The sequence below is a fragment of the Dermacentor silvarum genome, chromosome 6 (genome assembly GCF_013339745.2).
Source record: "Dermacentor silvarum isolate Dsil-2018 chromosome 6, BIME_Dsil_1.4, whole genome shotgun sequence".
NCBI classification, from domain to species: Eukaryota; Metazoa; Arthropoda; class Arachnida; order Ixodida; family Ixodidae; genus Dermacentor; species Dermacentor silvarum.
Genome location: NC_051159.1, coordinates 152,326,052 through 152,343,290, shown reverse-complemented (window position 1 = coordinate 152,343,290; position 17,239 = coordinate 152,326,052). Strand labels below are relative to the sequence as shown.

At 47.6% G+C, this 17,239-nt stretch overlaps 2 protein-coding genes across 4 annotated transcripts in view; both read right to left on the bottom strand.

The window, feature by feature from the left end:
- Positions 1–6,122, bottom strand: part of LOC119456975 (equistatin-like) — a 134,931-nt gene extending 128,809 nt beyond the window's left edge. For both annotated transcript variants that reach the window (XM_049669636.1, XM_049669637.1), the window contains exon 1: positions 5,831–6,122. In XM_049669636.1, the coding sequence (XP_049525593.1) occupies position 5,831 (1 nt within the window). In that variant the 5' untranslated portion in view covers positions 5,832–6,122. The remainder of the gene's footprint in view (positions 1–5,830) is intronic.
- A 730-nt stretch (positions 6,123–6,852) lies between these two features.
- LOC119456253 (retinoblastoma-binding protein 5 homolog) overlaps positions 6,853–17,239 on the bottom strand; it is a 43,233-nt gene continuing 32,846 nt past the window's right edge. Inside the window, exons 14-15 of one of the 2 annotated variants that reach the window (XM_037717904.2) lie at positions 15,609–15,758; positions 6,853–7,071 (exon numbers count right to left, since the gene is read on the bottom strand). In XM_037717904.2, coding sequence (XP_037573832.1) covers positions 7,028–7,071; positions 15,609–15,758 — 194 coding nt within the window. In that variant the 3' untranslated portion in view covers positions 6,853–7,027. Of the gene's footprint in view, positions 7,072–15,608; positions 15,759–17,239 lie in introns of those variants that run through there. The other variant, XM_037717905.2, reaches the window with a different exon arrangement.

The following is a 17,239-nucleotide window of genomic DNA, read 5'->3' as shown; positions in this document are numbered from 1 at the left end:
GGCATTGATCATATCCACGCAGCCCGGTGCCATTGTCAATGTTAAGAAACTTGATCCGACCAGTATAAACTCTTATCAATGCTCATCGGTCGCTATCAACCTTATCGAACATGATCCGGCCCTTATCAACTCTTATCGGTCCTTATCAACCTGGATGTCCAACGAAGCTGTTGCAAACCCACCACTAAATTTGCTGAAGGGGGTATGCAATGACTTATTGATGGTTCGGAAGCTTGTTTTGAGCTTGTTCTTTATTTAAGCGTATGCTGTTCTGTATGTTGTATACGCGATTTCAATGAATGTATGCACTGTTCGCTTCACTTTGCTGAGTGCTTGTAGCCTCTGCCTTACGTGGGTATGAACCATTGCATTGTTTGCTTGCTTATACGGGGGTATGAGCCCCGTAAAACTTGAACGCCTGCCAAAGCAAACAGCACAACTTATTTCTCAGCAGAAAGGTATACCCACGCTGTTAAGATCGTCATGTGTTTCGTAACTCATTTCGGCTAAACTACAGCTTAGAATTATGACGATGCTGCAGTAAGGTCACATTCGAGAATCAAATTTTTAGTAATACACAACTGATCTCCGAGGCTGACTGCATACTCTCCAACACGTGCGCACACATCGCACTAGGTGCTTCGTCCACTTCAACGCCAGCAAAAAACTCCGGCCATGCCGAGTTAAATCAATACAGTACGTCTTACACAACAGTTTCCCACGTAGAAGACGCCATGTCACGCTAAATAGACCGCCGAAAAAAATACACCAAAAACTGCCACCCGGTGTGTACCGGCATGGCATACAACACGGGGCGGGGCGCTCGCCCTAGCCAGCTCGCCGACTGCCCATAGATAGCGCCACTGCCTACGCAATATGGCGGCGCCCATGAAATAACGGTCTATAGCATTACCCTAATAAGTAAATGCTGAAGTGAGCGCTGCGCGCGCCTCGTGGTGACTTGAAAGCTAATATCTGGCGTACTGAGGGGCTTTCATTTGCAGAACCAATATTTCAAAAATTGGGTTCCTAAATTTAGCTTTTTCACAAGAGACTTGAGAAGGCGGGCAGGTAAGTTGATGGGAAAACGAAATAAGCTGTCAGTGAATGAACCGGATAGTGAAATGGGATCATGCACCCGCGCTTCTCTTTAAAACGCGAGCACTTTGAAGAGAATTTAATGAAAGGCTCGCTGAAATCTCTGCGTGCTATTTTGAGCTGAGGATCACTTCAGCTCCTGTGACCTCCAACAATCTACAACACAAAGAGGTAATAAAACTGGGTGTGTGTTTGCGCGTACGTATGTGCGTGCGTTTCCATTTCATTTTCTTCCTTTTCTGACGATATACAAGTATGATGTGCTATCACGCTTGCGGATAAATTCATGTTGTTCTACTCACTTTTTAAAGCGAAGCTTTATATGGCTAGGCGAAATGAAAGAGCGTCTGTTAATCGCCTGTTCACAGAAAACTATCATCATTAGCATTGGCTCGAGCGACGTTGTCTTCTTCAGCAGCTGGCTCGTGCTCGGCACGCGCTCGTGCCACTGCTCCCGCGTTCGTCGTCGTCGTCGTCTTCTTCCACAGCTGGCTGCGTTGCCGCTCGTCATTCCAGCGTAGAATTTCACTTCTCTTCTGTCGTCGTAATGAGCAGGCCGCGTTTACTGGGTGTCAGCCATTGCTTAAGGGGGTAGGAGCCATTCATTGTCTTACCGTGACGGACAGATTTAATTTTGAAGCAATTTAATTTCGAAGAATCACAAGCGGCAATGGCAGGCGAATGCTGCTAACCACGCCGCCGAGTAAACTCGAGAGATCGAACGCAAGCCACAACGGCGGACTGCGGGCATACCGTCAGTGACGTCGTTCTCTCCGTCACAGTCGAACGTCTGTGTAACCTCATAATTGAGAAATAATTTAATGAACCGTCGGGATTAACCCAGTGATAAGCACCATGACCGCAAGTTTCAGCTTCGCTGGTTACCCATCTTCACGGAGTGGGAGGGCCGATTTTAACAAAACGCCTTTTCATGCATTCCAGAACAAACTTAATTGGGACATCAATGAATTTCGACGCGCAGTTTGGGAACTCGTATCTCAAAACTTGTGCTATTATTAGAACTCAATCCAAGTGAATCTGCCTTGCGAACTCACCGGCTATACTATTCGAAAAGTGGACTACGTGCCTTGAATTAGTTATAACATAAGCATTCTTATTCAATTTATTACGCGTTTCAATTTCTCGCGCAAATATAGTTCACCTCTTCCAGTAATCCAGCTAAGAAAGTACAGCTGTGTGATTTACCAAACTCAAATTTTAAAGAAGTATGTTAACTCTATCTCTCTCTTCTTCCACTCTTTTTGTCCCTTTTATCCTCTACCCTTAGTGCAGGACAGCAAACCGGACATGCATCTACTTAACCTTCTTTTATCTAACTTTTATCAACATCATCACCTTTAATCGTAGCCTAGTGACTCAGCAAACTAGGCAAGTTCGCCTCCAAATAAATAATTACGTTCTTTTCGCGTCTTTCCTTTTATCGTTCCTCTTGTGTGATTTATATCGAATCACAGCGCTACATTGTCAGTCATAGACAATGCCTCATTTTTTGCAGTTTAACGAAAGTTTCGTGGTCAGGCTCCAAAAGAATAAACATAATACAATGCCCGCAGTGGAATAAGTTCTAGTTATCTAGGTCACATTGTTTCCGGGCAATAAAAAGCTAAATAGCACGTACTTCTTTAACCAGCTTAACCAATATGATGTACGAGAGACGCCCTGGCTTAAGAGCACTTATGGTTGTAACAAAATAAATTAGCCCAGCCATCGCATTCATTTTTCAGCCGCAAAACACTGACGGCGAGTTCTCGACAATGAGCACTCGTACCAGCCCACAAAAGCTGGCGGTTCACACAATGGCCTTATCTCTAAAGCAGCAGTAAGGACATTTACGCAAACGCCATTTCGTTAACTTACATTTTTGTGCCATGAGTGACCTTATGGAACACATTACGAATGCTAGCGCAATAACGTAATAAATACTCCTTCGAAGCAAAACTCTCTGACTATGTTTTATTTTTATTATTTTTTTAAGGAGGAGGCACAGAGTATTTGCTTGGGATAAAGTAGATAGCGATAAGGGTGGGTTACGTTATAGTCTTTCATTTAGACGCTCCGCTGGCAAACCAGGATGCATCGAGATGTGGAAATGTTATAATCGGGTACCTTAAGCGAGACGTGCATCAGTGAATGATTTCACAAATCAGAGAATGACGCCACGTAGATTCTCGGACAACGCGCTTGCGACTATGAGGACGGCTCGAACGCATCTGCCCTCGCTGCAACGTCATGGCTGCATGTTACTCTGGCGTAAAGGTGTCGGCCATTCCACTGGCTCTCGCTTCGCCCGCTATACTTGCGTCAACCCACTCTACAAATAGCGCCAGCATAGCTGGCCAGAGTGAGCGCTACGCACACAGTTAAGAAGTGACAGAGAGTTCAGCGGTCACGCACTCGGCTTCTCTACGTTACTGAGTTACGCCGCGGCGACCATTGTGACACACTTTCGGGGCATGCCCTGTAGAGCAAGCGAAAACTCGGTGGCCAGCTCCGACCCCAAATCGGATGCAAGGTGGATTATCCTGGCTCGTATATATCAAGGATAAGCCACGTCGGCCGTGGGCTCGGCAGATGGGATACGCGACTAGCGTGCCGAATGCGACCGAAGCATGTCGACGTGGCAACATTGCGCAGCGCTTCTGACGCTTACAGGGAGGCTAGGCCTTCGGGAGAGGGAAAAGGAGGCGTGCACGGTGGAGACAGCGATGAACAGCGGCGGCAGGAACGTAAGCGATTTACGTGCGTGCCGGCGTTCCTGCCGATTTACGTTTAGTGCTGCTGCTGAGCAACGCTTTTGTTCAAAGATGCATCGCCTACAGTAGCGAGTGATACGTCGGAGGCGAAGTGGGTTCAGAATGAGCCCTTCTTATACTTGTTTTTTTCCGGGCAGGTCGCGTTGCCGCGGGACAAAAGGGCGTTTCGTGAGCAGAGGTTCACAGTATACTTGAGACGTGATCGAGCGTAGCGATTTGTGCGAGCGACTTCCGCACTGCGAGCCCCATTACTGGAACAACTTTGCTGCTGCTGCAGTTGAGTGTATGAAAAGTAAAATAGACTCGAAGAGACCTCGTCGCAACCTGCCTTGCGAACTCGCAGACTATAATTGTAGATTTAATTATGTGCCGTAAAATAATTAAATAAGTGGCTAGTTAGGGTAATTATGTTAATTATTTCATCAAGGATTTTTATTTCTTGCAGAAGTAATGGCTGCCTCATCGAGTAATTTAGCTCTAGAATTGCGCTGACACAGGCGATTTTTAAAAATCTGGTGCAGCTTAAGAAAGGCATCATGTATATGTGTACAGATATATATATATATATATATATATATGATGAGGCGGCCATTACTTCTATGAGAAATAAAAATCCGTAATTAAACAATTAACATAATTACCCAACTAACCTTATTTAATTGTTTCGCATATATATATATATATATATATATATATATATATAGTATGCAAAATAAAACTTCCCTACCCTTTCGCCAAGTGATAATGCATTAGTCAGAGTAATATACTATATATAAGGTGTTTCTTCGTATATACGGGACACTTTCTTTTAAAAGATACTGTCATACGTAGGCCCCTGCCGCTTATTGCAGATAGGCTACGTGGCTAGGCGGACATTAGCCGGAAAACAAGAACATGAACGACCTTAAATATGCTATACGAAATACATGGGCGTTCCAGTTTATAAAACTAAAAAATTTGGAGGGCGCTTAAGCTTCGCCTTGAAGAGTGGAACGCGATAGCATTCAAAGATCCTTGACTGCTTCTCACGCTTCCCGGCAACTGCATCTTATGTAACCGTAAAGTTTACCGGGAAACGCTGGCGGCGAACGCTATGCACGAAGGCGAGCTTTGCACAACTCTTCTAGTATACTGTATTTGCAGGTAGAAAAGCGGCCTCTTGCGTCGGCCGATCTTCTTATTGTTTTTATTGTTTCGCACTTTTAATATTTCAATGAAGAAAAGATTTAACATAACAGGCATGCAATGTTGGTGTTTTGTTTCATAACATTTGTTTGTGGGCTGTCATTCTCAAAATTCCGAGGAATAACTTTGCATAGAATATAAGACAAGGTATATGAGCAACTTTAGTGATAGAACTTAAGTGCCGTATAGAAAATATACGGCAATTTTCGCTCACGGGACGCCAACGCTGGCTAAGGCGCCGACACCGGATTTTCTGCGACGCGGGGCCCTCAACGCTTTACCAGGTTAAAACGTGCCTCTAACATACAGTGTTCTAGAAGAGTAGTACACTGTACTCTAACAGTTCGGAACGATCTTTACTAGAACGCCGAGGCCTTTTGAAAGGGACACTATGAGAAGACAAAGCATTTCAGCTGCATTAGTAAATTTATTCTAATATGATCACCTGTGGTTTTTCAACCTGCACCCACAGCGTCGTTAAAGGAGCGTCTTTGCATTCCGACACTGTCTGAATACGAGCGCCGCAGCCGGAAATCGATCCCGCGACCATGTACTCAGCAGCAGAACGCCACCGAGAACATCTTAAAAATTCTTGAACGCCAGAGTCACTCAGTCAATGCGGAAGATTTAACTAATGAAAACAGGGCGTACTTGGCCTGTATTGAATTTCCCGACTTCACTAGAAACGCCCTCAAACCGAAGGTTTTTTTTTTTTTTTTTTCGTCTTGCCAAAAACGTGTTTCCGGCGTTAAAGGCGGCTTAATTATACTTACTCGGTACAATTTCCTTTCACGCCGTACAGCAACCACTCCTATCCCCGTCTGAACAGCCGTCGACGGTCCCGCAGAGAAAATGTCCGCAAGCGTCTCCCGTGGACGCTTCGAGACGCAGTTCCGATACATCAGGAGGCGTAATCACGAAGCTGAGCTAACGAAGGCACTACAGTGTAGTGCAAACTCGCTATTCCCAAGAGAAATGCTGGAAATGCGGCCAACCGATGCGCGTAATGCATGTCTCTTGGGAAGAGAACGCGCCGCCCGTCAGAACTATCCCAGTTCCACACAAAGTGCTTCGCCCGAGAGCGGCCAGATGAAGCCCGGTTGTACATACGGTGCTACTGCTGATAAGATAACGGAACCGTTCCCGGCAAGTGACTTGCCTCTGCATAAAGAAATAGCCTCTGCTTGGCGATGCGCGCGCAAAAGACCTTTACAGGCCGTGCACAACACGTGTGCGAGATACGACAGTCTCATAACATATAATAGCATGAAATGTAATAACGCATTAATCTAACATTTGTTGGTTGTTAAGACAAAGGCATGTCCCAACTCGTTAGGGGAAAAAGAACGGGAAAGCGGAAAAAAGAACTCCTCAAAGAAAGAACTCGATTACCTCGTCAAACGACTACGTGCTTTGCACAGCTGATAGTGGTATTAATCAAATGTGTCAATAATTTGGCCCTCCTCTGTAAGAACCAGCCACTGCAGGCGAGTGATAACCGCAAACGCGCTGTGGCCCGCTGCCGCCCGCGCAGTCTCCGCAGTGCCCTCATTATCATTATCACAACAAAAACATAGCGGTCGCCTACATGCGCTAGGAATTCTGGTCTATAACGCTATAGTAAATCTCTGGCAGTGTTCTAGTGTGTGTATTGCACTGTCAACGTCGCAAAGTATGTCAACATCCCCCTTTTTGAGTGCTTATGTGCTGCCTGTGTGCGCGCACGTCTTTCTCCCGCAGCGAAATGAAAAATGAATAGTTAAATAGAAAATACGCAGCGCATAATACAACACGGTCGGTTAAAAGCAACGTTTTTATTATGACATCGAATTCGTAATTAAAAAAAACGAATACAATACGCAAGCTAAAAAACATGTCCAGTAAAATTTCGCGAAACACGTAACAAGCAGCCGGTGTGTTCGGTATGTCATGATGATGATGAAACACGGCCGCGGGGAGATGTCCGATGATCACGCTGGAGAGTTGGAGCCTTCGAAGCTGCCTCCGTCGATGTCTGAAACGAGAGAAAGATAGCGAACAAAAAATATTAGGACTATTCGATTTCTGAACACAATAGGTCATCCCTGAAGCTGGGGTCGCCGAATGCCACAACTGTGAAAATGGTCACAAATAGGTCTGCAAGTACTATATAACATTGAAATATGTATAGGGCAACCTGCACTGCTCAGATGGCGCTACGACGTTCTCATTTTTCGCCCCAGCGTCGCCGACACCGGCCCCTAGAGAGATGATGAAAATGATACGCCATTCCAAACGATAGCGGTCACTTTTCGTCGCTCGTCTGAGGGTTATGCCTCGCGCTTCGAAGAGATCAAGCTCACGATTTGTCACGCGTCTCATATCGATCGCAAACATGTGCAGTCATATGTACAGCATGCGCACTTCGACGTTTTCCCAACTCGGACAGTCTTGCCTCGTGATAAGCGATCGAAAGTGTCACGCCGAATGTATACAGCGTCTCTCCCGTTTTGCTTCCATCACTCGTTAGGCTGGGTATTCTGGCGCTGCTGTTCACTCTGAAATAAAAGCCCCTGAAAAAAATATTTACTCTGAAAAGCTTCAGCGCAAGGTGCCTATTGACAAATGGCCTTGTTAACAAACGACTTTCTTAACAAACGACTTTGTTACGTAGTTTCATGCATTGAAGCACAAAAGTAATTGGAACGCCAATGCATTTCTCCGCAAAGTTTGGGAATTAATATCTCGAAACTGGTGTCATCCTGTGAACTCGTTCCAAGTGGATCCGCTTTGCGAACTCCACGGCTACAATTGTAAATATGGGCCATACGGTAATTAGTTAAAACAATGAATTTTTGTTAATTAGTCGATTATACATTTCAATTTTTTGTGCAAGTAATGTCCGCCTCTTCGAGTATAGACCAGCTCATGAACTAGAATTGCGCAATGGCATATACCCCTGTGAACTAGCGAAGCTGAGCCTGGATAAGTCTAGATAAGCGTGGCTGGGACTACTTAAGCTTAGTCAGTCATCGATAGCTAATGCATAGCCAATCAATAGCTAATCGATCAAAAATCAATAAATTCCGGGAAATGTTGGGGATGACTTGGTAGTTCTCAGCCTAGCCCAAATACGTGGCCAATACCTTGCGATATCCAACTGATAGCCAATCAATAGCTAATCAATAATCGACAAATAATCAATAAATTCCGGGAAATGCTGGGGATGATTTGGTCGTGTTTAGCCTAGCCCAATTGCGTGGCTAATACCTTGCGATGGCCTATGATAGCCAATCAATAGCTAATCGATAATCAATCAATAATCAATAAATTCCGGAAAATGCTGGGGATGACTTGGTAGTGCTTAGCCTAGCCCAAAAGCCCGGACTAGCTAGGTGCCCATCAGCTCCACTGTCTCTTTAGCATTGCCCCTCCAGTGCAAGCTACGCTTTTTTTTTTTTTTTGTAATCGCACCGCGGTAATAGTTTTTCTGTGTGCCATGTTATATAAGTTGCGAATGGGAGACAATATCTAACCAAGAAACGCACTCCCTTCGTCTTTCCGAATGCTGCTTTTGTATTATTACTTATCATTAATACATTTTTATTGAATGTTCCCAGAGGCGGTGTCTGATAAGACACCGCCTCTGAAAGACGGCTGAAAGACGGCTGCTCTTTTTGTAGGAACATGATAGGAACTTGCTGGTTAGTCACGGACCTCAATCGGAAACTACCGTGTGCCTTCTGCTACACTGTATGACGTGGTGTCCGATATGACGCGCGGCGCGCCTGAAACATGGCCGCTCCGTTTGCTGGTAGGATGCTCTTGGTACAAGAGGCCATACGTCGGATTGCACGCGCAATCGTATGCCGCGAGCTTCCAGCTACGCGGCGTCCGATAAGACGAGCGACGAACGATCGCTGCTAGTATGACACGTCGGAGAGCACGCGGAACTGCGTCCTGTTTCTTCAGCCTTTATTTTCGTCTAGTGGACCGCAGAGCACGCCACGATTACATTGCGCTATCGCATCGTTTATGTCATGAGTGCGCAATAGGTTGCAGGCTGGAGCATCGAATATCCGAGGTCCCAGGATCGATGTCGGCTGCGGCGCCTTTTCGCAAACGAGTCACCTTATCACTGGGACGGCATTATCTTGGAGCTGTACTAACCCCATACCTACGATGACGGGCGACGAGAGCGGCTGGAAAACGCCTACACGCCCACTCAGAAAAAAAAAAAAAAGACCAGAAAGCGAAACGCAATCCGACGACCTTGCAAAGCGTCGACAAAGTGGAGCCACAAAGTTAAGTGTGAAATTCATTAAACGAATCCTCCTACCGTGGCCGGCGGCACTGGCACCAACGCCCGCCCGGCCAACCGTGCAAGCGAACGAACAAGCAGCGTACGCGACGAAGCGCAGCGACAGACGTCCGCGTGACACCATACAAGCCTCGCGCACGTCAACGAGCGCCCATATGCATATTATACCGGCCAGCAGCTGCATTTGCATAAATGTGCCTGCACCGGCTGGCCTGCGCTAGCGCCCTCCCACAGGACGCGCTCTTCAAACATGCCAAGCAAGCTACGAGCATAAACAGCAGCAAGACGTCGCTTATGCGCCGTCGGCGCTCAGACTTACCTGTCGCGAAGAGGCAAGCCAACTAAAGGGGAAACGCGCGGTTTGTGTTCTGTCTCTCGCTAATACCAGGCAGCGCTGTGGTACCCGGTACTAGCTATTCCTGCCAGTTGACACGAAGGAACAAGTACGTAATGGGAGAGACTCGTGGCACTGACTTTGGGTATCATCTTGCTGTTGAAGTGAAACGATGCTAACTTTCGAAGGCCAAGACAAACTTCAGCTTCCGTAACGCCGCACGGAACTAGTGAGACGGAGTGTAAATTATGCAAACAGAAATGGAGCGAAAATCGACGCGCCGCTGGGGGATCCCGCCGACTAATGACACTGGCGGGATGCTGCAGGCCCCGCTGACGCTAACAGACGTTTCCAGGCCGGGGGCCGCGGATTGCCGGCTTCCGAAAACAGCAACAGCGGCGGTATACGAGGACGAGCGGCAACAGGCGCGTCAACGCGAGCGCCGCTTGTGGCTCGGCTAATCTCCCTCTCCTTCAACATCCCGGACACCGTGCAAACCTCGCCCCTTGGCGCCCCACGCTTTTGAACCCACAGCGAGACCGACGGGTCCCACAGGCTTAGCGCGAAATCTCTTAAAGCTCATGCAGAGGCTTACGGCAGTCCTTCACTGCGCCACCGCTAGGGCGTATACACGTGTGCGCGCGCAGCACCCAGAACACGGACGGCTGCGCCCTCAGCCCATAGATTTTACCGTAAGGAAAAAAAAAAAAAGTGTGTGGACAAGCGAAGCCGGCAACGTCACTCAAGAAGACTGGCTGGTCTCTCTTGCATTGCTTGTGCGTGTTGGTCGTCTTGTTCGGTGCAGCACGTACGCAAAGGGGAGACGCACGAAACCGACTAGCTGGTTTACAAGTATCGCCCAAAACTAACAGTTTCTAGTCTGCCGCCGACTTTCTACGCCCTTAACACTTACGAGGCGCACTTGCTGGAACAGCTGTGCATCGTATACATTTCAGTACATCGTGTATACGTGCTATAGCGCCAAGCAGGTTATCAATCTCTTTAATTAGCTTATGACCCTTTGGTCGTGGATGGCGCTTCCGTTTGTCTGGCCTTCGGACAACTACAAAGGCGCCTGACGTCATTTCCTCCTCCTCTTGGCAGGTGCCACTTCTATCGACTTCTGCTCGCTCTTCCACGACATTTAGCAATGCCGTCGTAGCGGTAGGCGACATCATTTCTGAAATATGAGCTGCCTAAAATTTAAGGAAGACAAGAAAGAAGAAAATACGGGCACGAAATAAACCGCCATTAGTAATACGCATTTTACGAGGGCCCCAGAACAAAAGGCATCCGCGAGCTTTTATCAGCTCAAGAATGTCGCGAATCCATACCTCGTATACTGCCAACATGCCATCCCACTTCGAAAAAGAAAGAACGAAAGGAGGAGAAAAAAAAGAAAGACCACTTTAATACTGTGGACACATATGTTTCACGTTCCCATTCACTTCAAGATAGAGAAAACTATACGGTCCAACTAAGTGACGAAAATACCATTATTTAGATATAAGCAGTAAGAGTAGGGCTGAAGATTAATATGCAGAAGACAAAGGTAATGTTCAGTGGCTTGGCAAGGGTAAAAGTCATGATCGCCAGTCAGCCTCTAGAGTCTGTGCGTTTATCTAGGTCAGTTACTCACAGGTGACCCTGATCATCAGAAGGAAATTTACAGAATAAAAATGGGTTGGCGTGCATACGGCAGGCATTACCAAATCCTGACTGGGAGCTTACCACTGTCACTGAAAAGTGTACAATCATTGCATTCTACCGGTGCTAACATAAGGGGCAGAAATGAGGGTGTTAATAAAGAAACTCGAGAACAAGTTAAGGACCGCTCAAAGAGTGATGGAACGAAACATGTTAGGCGTAACGTTAAAGGACAGGAAGGTGGCACTGTGGATCAGAGAGCACACGGGGATAGCTGATATTCTAGTTGACATTAAGTGAAAAATGGAGCTGGGCAGGCCATGTAATGCACAGGGCAGACAACCGAAGGACTTAGTCTATAGAGTTACAGAATGGATGCCAAGGGAAGGGGAACGCAGTCGAGGACGGTGGGGTGATGAAATTAGGCGGGTTGATGAAATTAGGTGGGTTGATGAAATTGGGAAATTTGCAGGCGCAAGTTGGAATCAGGTAGCGCAAGACAGGGGCAATTGGAGATCGCTGGGAGAGGCATTATTCGTGTAGTGGACATAAAAATAGGCTAGTGATGATGATCATTTAGATATGTTCTTCCATTCCTCCTCCCTTTTTCGCGACTAAGCGGGGGAAGAGACTAGCTTAATGTTTACGCGTGGGAGCACGCCGTCATTAGAGGACACAACGCTATGACAGCAGCACCTTCGACCGAAAACCAAGCCGCCGCCACCAGCGAGGGGTCAGGCAAGGCGCCGTTCCGCACGCCTCGGCAGTTTACACCAATTCCGTGCAGTGCAGTGAAAGCTAGGGGTGGCATGAGCCAACCAGAAGAAGGGCTCCTCCAGTGTCCGCCCCTCATAGCATTCCGCGCGACGTCGACTGAACGGATAACAGCCTGAAGGGCTTTACGGAAGGATTACCAGCGCACAATGGGCGATACCTCCTCCCTTATCTGGAAACAAGCAGGCGGCATCCGTTACCGATCGGCTGACACGAGCCCTAGGATTTTCTTCACTGCATGGCGTTGGCGAGACGAGTCGACGCGGTGGGCGAAAGAAAACGGCTCGGCTGTTCCAACGGCGAACGAAAGCCCGGGTAGCGCGGAGTTCCTCCCCCGAATCGCGACGGGTCGGGAAAGGGAAGCAAATACACGACGGATGAGGGAGTGGGAGGCGAGTGGAGATGCCGCAAAAGAGGAAGTTCGTACGGGAGGCAGAAAACACAAGCTTGGCCACGTCAAGCGCAGCCGCAACCCTTTAAGCGACGGCGCAAAGAGGGGCCTTCGCAGCTGCTGCCGCTGTACTACGGTACGCGAGATGTAAACGACCTGCACCTCCTAACGTTCCTAGACGAGCAGTGCCGCCATTACGCGCCACGCTTTAACCAAGACGCACGCACAAACGAGAAGGAAAGAAAGAGTAGACTGCGCGGGGGAGTCAACGGACCCGCGATGCAGCTTAATTACATAGACGCAAGCGGCTAACGCCAAATAATCTTGCCTCTCACGGTCCACAACACAGATGCTACGTTGCGCGCTAACACACGGTGCCTCGGGAAAAAAAAAAAAAAAATCGGACTCGAAATGCGGGAGAAGTGAGTGAGATAAGGAGTCATTATTTTGCTCTTTGTGGCTCTTGTACCGCCGCACCCAACTGCTCTCTTTGTCGGGACAGACTTCCACTGCTTCCCGCTCCGGAAATGAAACCAAGGCAGTCTTGCCGTGGCGAGCTGCACTTCGTTCTTGCAATTTTCACTATACTGCTTCTAAAACGTACCGAGGTTTAACCGCTTTAACTAAAGATGTTTTCAGCGTGCACCGAAGAATACTTCCGAATCAATCGCGGCGACACCGATGCCGCGTCGACGCACAAACATGGCGCGGCTGTTCACCCTGTTCTTCAGGCATTGCCTCCCAGATCAGGTGGCGAACCAGATAGCTACGTGGTCGAGATGTTCGAGAAAACCTTCTTAAAGCGCAAACAAGAGACACGGCACGAAAGGAAGGTAAAACACAGGAGAGGCGCAACTTTCAACTGTTTATTGCACAAGGTTGTCATCAAATATATATGAGAAAGGCACATGCGCAGAAGCGTTTACGGAGAAAATACAAGATAAGAAAAAATGTATAAGAAATGCCTGCATAATTTACATGCGCGTCGAGGAACCCGAACTCTTTTGCGCACAGACTTAAAGAAGGCTCACTGATGCAACGTTCCCCCCTCTTGTTTATGTGATATGCTTCCAGTATCAAGCGGGCCTGCTCATGTTGGCTTTTAACAAGAATCTTCGCGTCGTAAAATAATGCCTCACGTTATTTTACGACGCGAAGATTCTTGGTAGGAGCCACAATGAGCAGGCCCGCGTGATACTGGAAGCATATCACATAAACAAGAGGGGGGAACATTGCATCAGTGAGCCTTCTTTAAGTAGCTGCTCGCAAATGAGTTTGGATTCCTCGACGCGCATGTAAATTAGTCAGGCATTTCTTATACATTTTTTTTCTTATCGTGTATTTTTTTTTTTTTTTCATAAACGCTTCTGCGCTTCTCGTATACAGGGTGTTCCAGCTAAAACTAGACAATGTTTTAAAAACGACAGAGTGTGCAAGGAGGCTCAAACGAACTCAGTGGTGTTGAGGATCGCGTGTCCTAGTCTGCGGTTTTTTTTTTTTTTCCGTTTTGCAAATTCAATTAGTATAAAAAAGTTGTCGCAGTTTCACCTGAAAGGCGAAGCATCAATTGCGATAGCAAATTTGTAGAGAGCTATACGGAGTAATTATATTAGCTTTATCAGCTGTATAAACATGCAGCAGCACCGGCAACACGCAGAACTGTTGTCGACGCCGTCGGCGTTTAGCCCGCGTTCGCTCAAAATGCGTGCGGCGTTGGTGACTGTTGCCGGAGCCTCTGATATAAACAGGCACTTGGTGCCACAGCTAAACGTCGCCTCCCTTCCCTCCTAATCCCCCCCTCCCCCACGGCCTCTCGCGCGTAGGAAGAAGGCGCGTTTGCTCTCCATATATGGTGATTGTAAAGGAGGAAAGAGACGCCTACTTCTGCAGCCTTAAGCGAGCACGGCGCAGAACGCGCGTTTGTTCTCCGCCGTGCGTTCACTCCCCGTGAAAGCGCGCGTCCCTCGCGCCCTTTCACTCGCACATACAGCGTTCGGCGCGCGGCGACGATTTCATCTCCATTGACGTCATACGGAACCTCACGGCGACGGCAGAAATCTGCTTTTGAGTGTCCATATAATTGCTATCGCAATAATAATTGCCTAAATTGTTTAATATTGGCTTCACCAAGAAAGTGCCAATACGAAAATTGTAGATCCGATTTTAAAATGGCCGACTGAAGTGTTTGCAACTAAGTACCATTGATGGAGCTTCTTCTAATTGCCTTTAAAGAAAGACCGCGAAATACAACAACCACGTGATAGCGCCACTATTTCAGCACCCCCAGACGACCGATCAGTAAAGGACATTGTTTGCATGCTTTTTTTTTTTTTTTTCGAGACACACACACGTGCGAGTGTCGCGATCGGGCGCACAGAGCGAGGGGCGGCGATGAAGGTGCGTCGCGCTTCGACGTGACGTGGCATAAACATATAATTCGCTCCACTTGTGGGTGAGGGCCGAACACGCAAGGCAAGAAAAAAAAAAAAAAAAGATCGGGCTTGAGTAAATGTTGACCGCAGAACTGTTTAATCGGGAAGGAAAATGCAATCGTCATGTTCTTCTATTCGTTCACGATCATATCTTATTAGCTAGTTGCTGGCGCGTACTTACCTTGCGGCCACCGGAAACGCCAAGCCCGTCGCGGAACCGCTGTGCAGATATGTGGATTCTGTTTCTTCACACAGTTGAAACAGTTGAAAGTAGCGCTTGTCCTGTGTTTTACCTTCGTTTTGTGCTGTGCCTCCTTGCGCCTTAAAAAATTTGTCAAGTATGCACCAACTAAGGCCACAGAAAGTTCTTCTAGGTGTTGTAGGCCACGCAGCTCGTGCGGACCGGGAGACGCACTTATTGTCGTGGTGTCACCGCGACTTCAGTGCTGTGCACATCTGAACAGCGTGAGCGCCAGTGAAGCCTCCCGATTTACAGCGATACGAAATACTTACGGCGACACAGCATCAGCGATGACGACGACAAAACACACACCGATCCACTCGTCCAAATCGCAGCCGTCACGCTGTTCCGCGTGAAGCGGAATAAAAAAACCGCCAGTGTAGGCAGCTGAATTAACAACACGCGCCGGGGTAACGGGGGACTGCCACGAACCTTTGAGTTTGGACAGCTTGGATGACCTGGGCGACTTGGCCTCCTGGCCGTAGCCGCCGCCCTGCGCGCTGGCTTTGCTCGGCTTCTGGCGCGGCTTGCGCGGCTGCTGGCTCTTGTCCTTCACCTTGGTGCTCAGCAGCGGGTGCATCTCTGAAACAACAGCGGCAGGAAAGGAAGGTCAAGCGCGGGGGAGCCGTCGTCCTTTGGCGCCCCTTACAGGACACGCGAGATCTTTGAAGAGGAAGTAAAGGACAACGCGGGGACGCAGCATTGCGCTCCGCGACTATAGGGCCATCCTGCAAGGAATCCGACCATGGAAACCCCTTCCTCGTACACTCGCCCCAAACGCAATGGACTTGGCCGAGGCTTAGCTTTTGCAGAATACAATAATTTCGTAAGCCACGTGCGTGTACGTAGTTATTATTCTGAAGTTACGACTTGTGTACGTAAAGTTATTATTCTGAAGTTTCCCCCTTCGTTACGTGCGCGTGAGACGAAATAGTCCACCAATTTGAAACGAGCAATAACACTTGACGCTTAGTATATTTTCTTCTTTTTTTAATTCAATGAATTACTTTTTTGGACTTACGATGCGCAACGTAAACGTAACTGCTGACCTGCATAGTGCGTTTTACACATTGCTCCAATGATTTGTATACAACGGCAGCGCATATTTTTCCCTAGCGTTTGCGCCTCGACGAAATTCCATTAAAAAAAAAAAAAAAAACACGCTGGTCGCACGCGTCTTCTCACCACTGAACCGTCTTAGAATTTATGCGCTTTAATATATTTACCAAAATTAGACATTTGCTAAATTTATTCACTTAGCACATAAAATCTGCCCGACTCTTGGCCGATCCCCGTGAGTGGGTATGCGCCAAAGATGATAAGGTAATCATCATCTTCTCCAATCAGCTTCCTACGCCGCCAGTGTCAATTTGAAACCACCAATCCGGTGCGGATGACGCTACGGTCGGGCTACTGTTGATTTAGGACTAGCGTGGCGGCAAATAGCCAATGACCGCTTTCGACTGAGGTGTGGACACTTCGCCAGCGGTCATGACCTCAGTTATAGCATCCCATAGGCATCGGGGGCGCGTCTTTTCATTCACTGGCACCGAGTAACCGTGGTGCGAGTGTCCGAGATATGGAATCGAAACTTCAGCAGCCTTCCACGAATACTACAGCCGGTAATACCACGACACAACCAAAATGGCAGCGGCAGTTAAAATTCCGTGATATCACCGACGTCCTCTTACATGCCCGGCCAATTAATGCTATGAATTTTCTTCCAATCTTCCGCTATCGCAGCAGGAAAACGAAAAAGAAAAAAAAATTTTTTTTTTTGAAGCTCTTCTCTCTCGCGTGAGATCGTTCAGGCATAATAACCTTTCTCTACAGGGAAATTAAACAAAATCGAGGCTTTTTGGTGCAGTTCAGTTTGACTTCAGCTGCAAGGCTGTTTTGCAGTGCCATGCAGACGTCCACTGATGCTTCTCTGACTACGCTACAGCGGGTGGTGCCGTTTGTGAAGCGACGCGAGTGATACATTTGCCTTTTGCCGGCAAATAGGACGCGATTGTTTCCCTTGGTTACTACATTCCATATCAACTGCACTCATTAAAAAAACA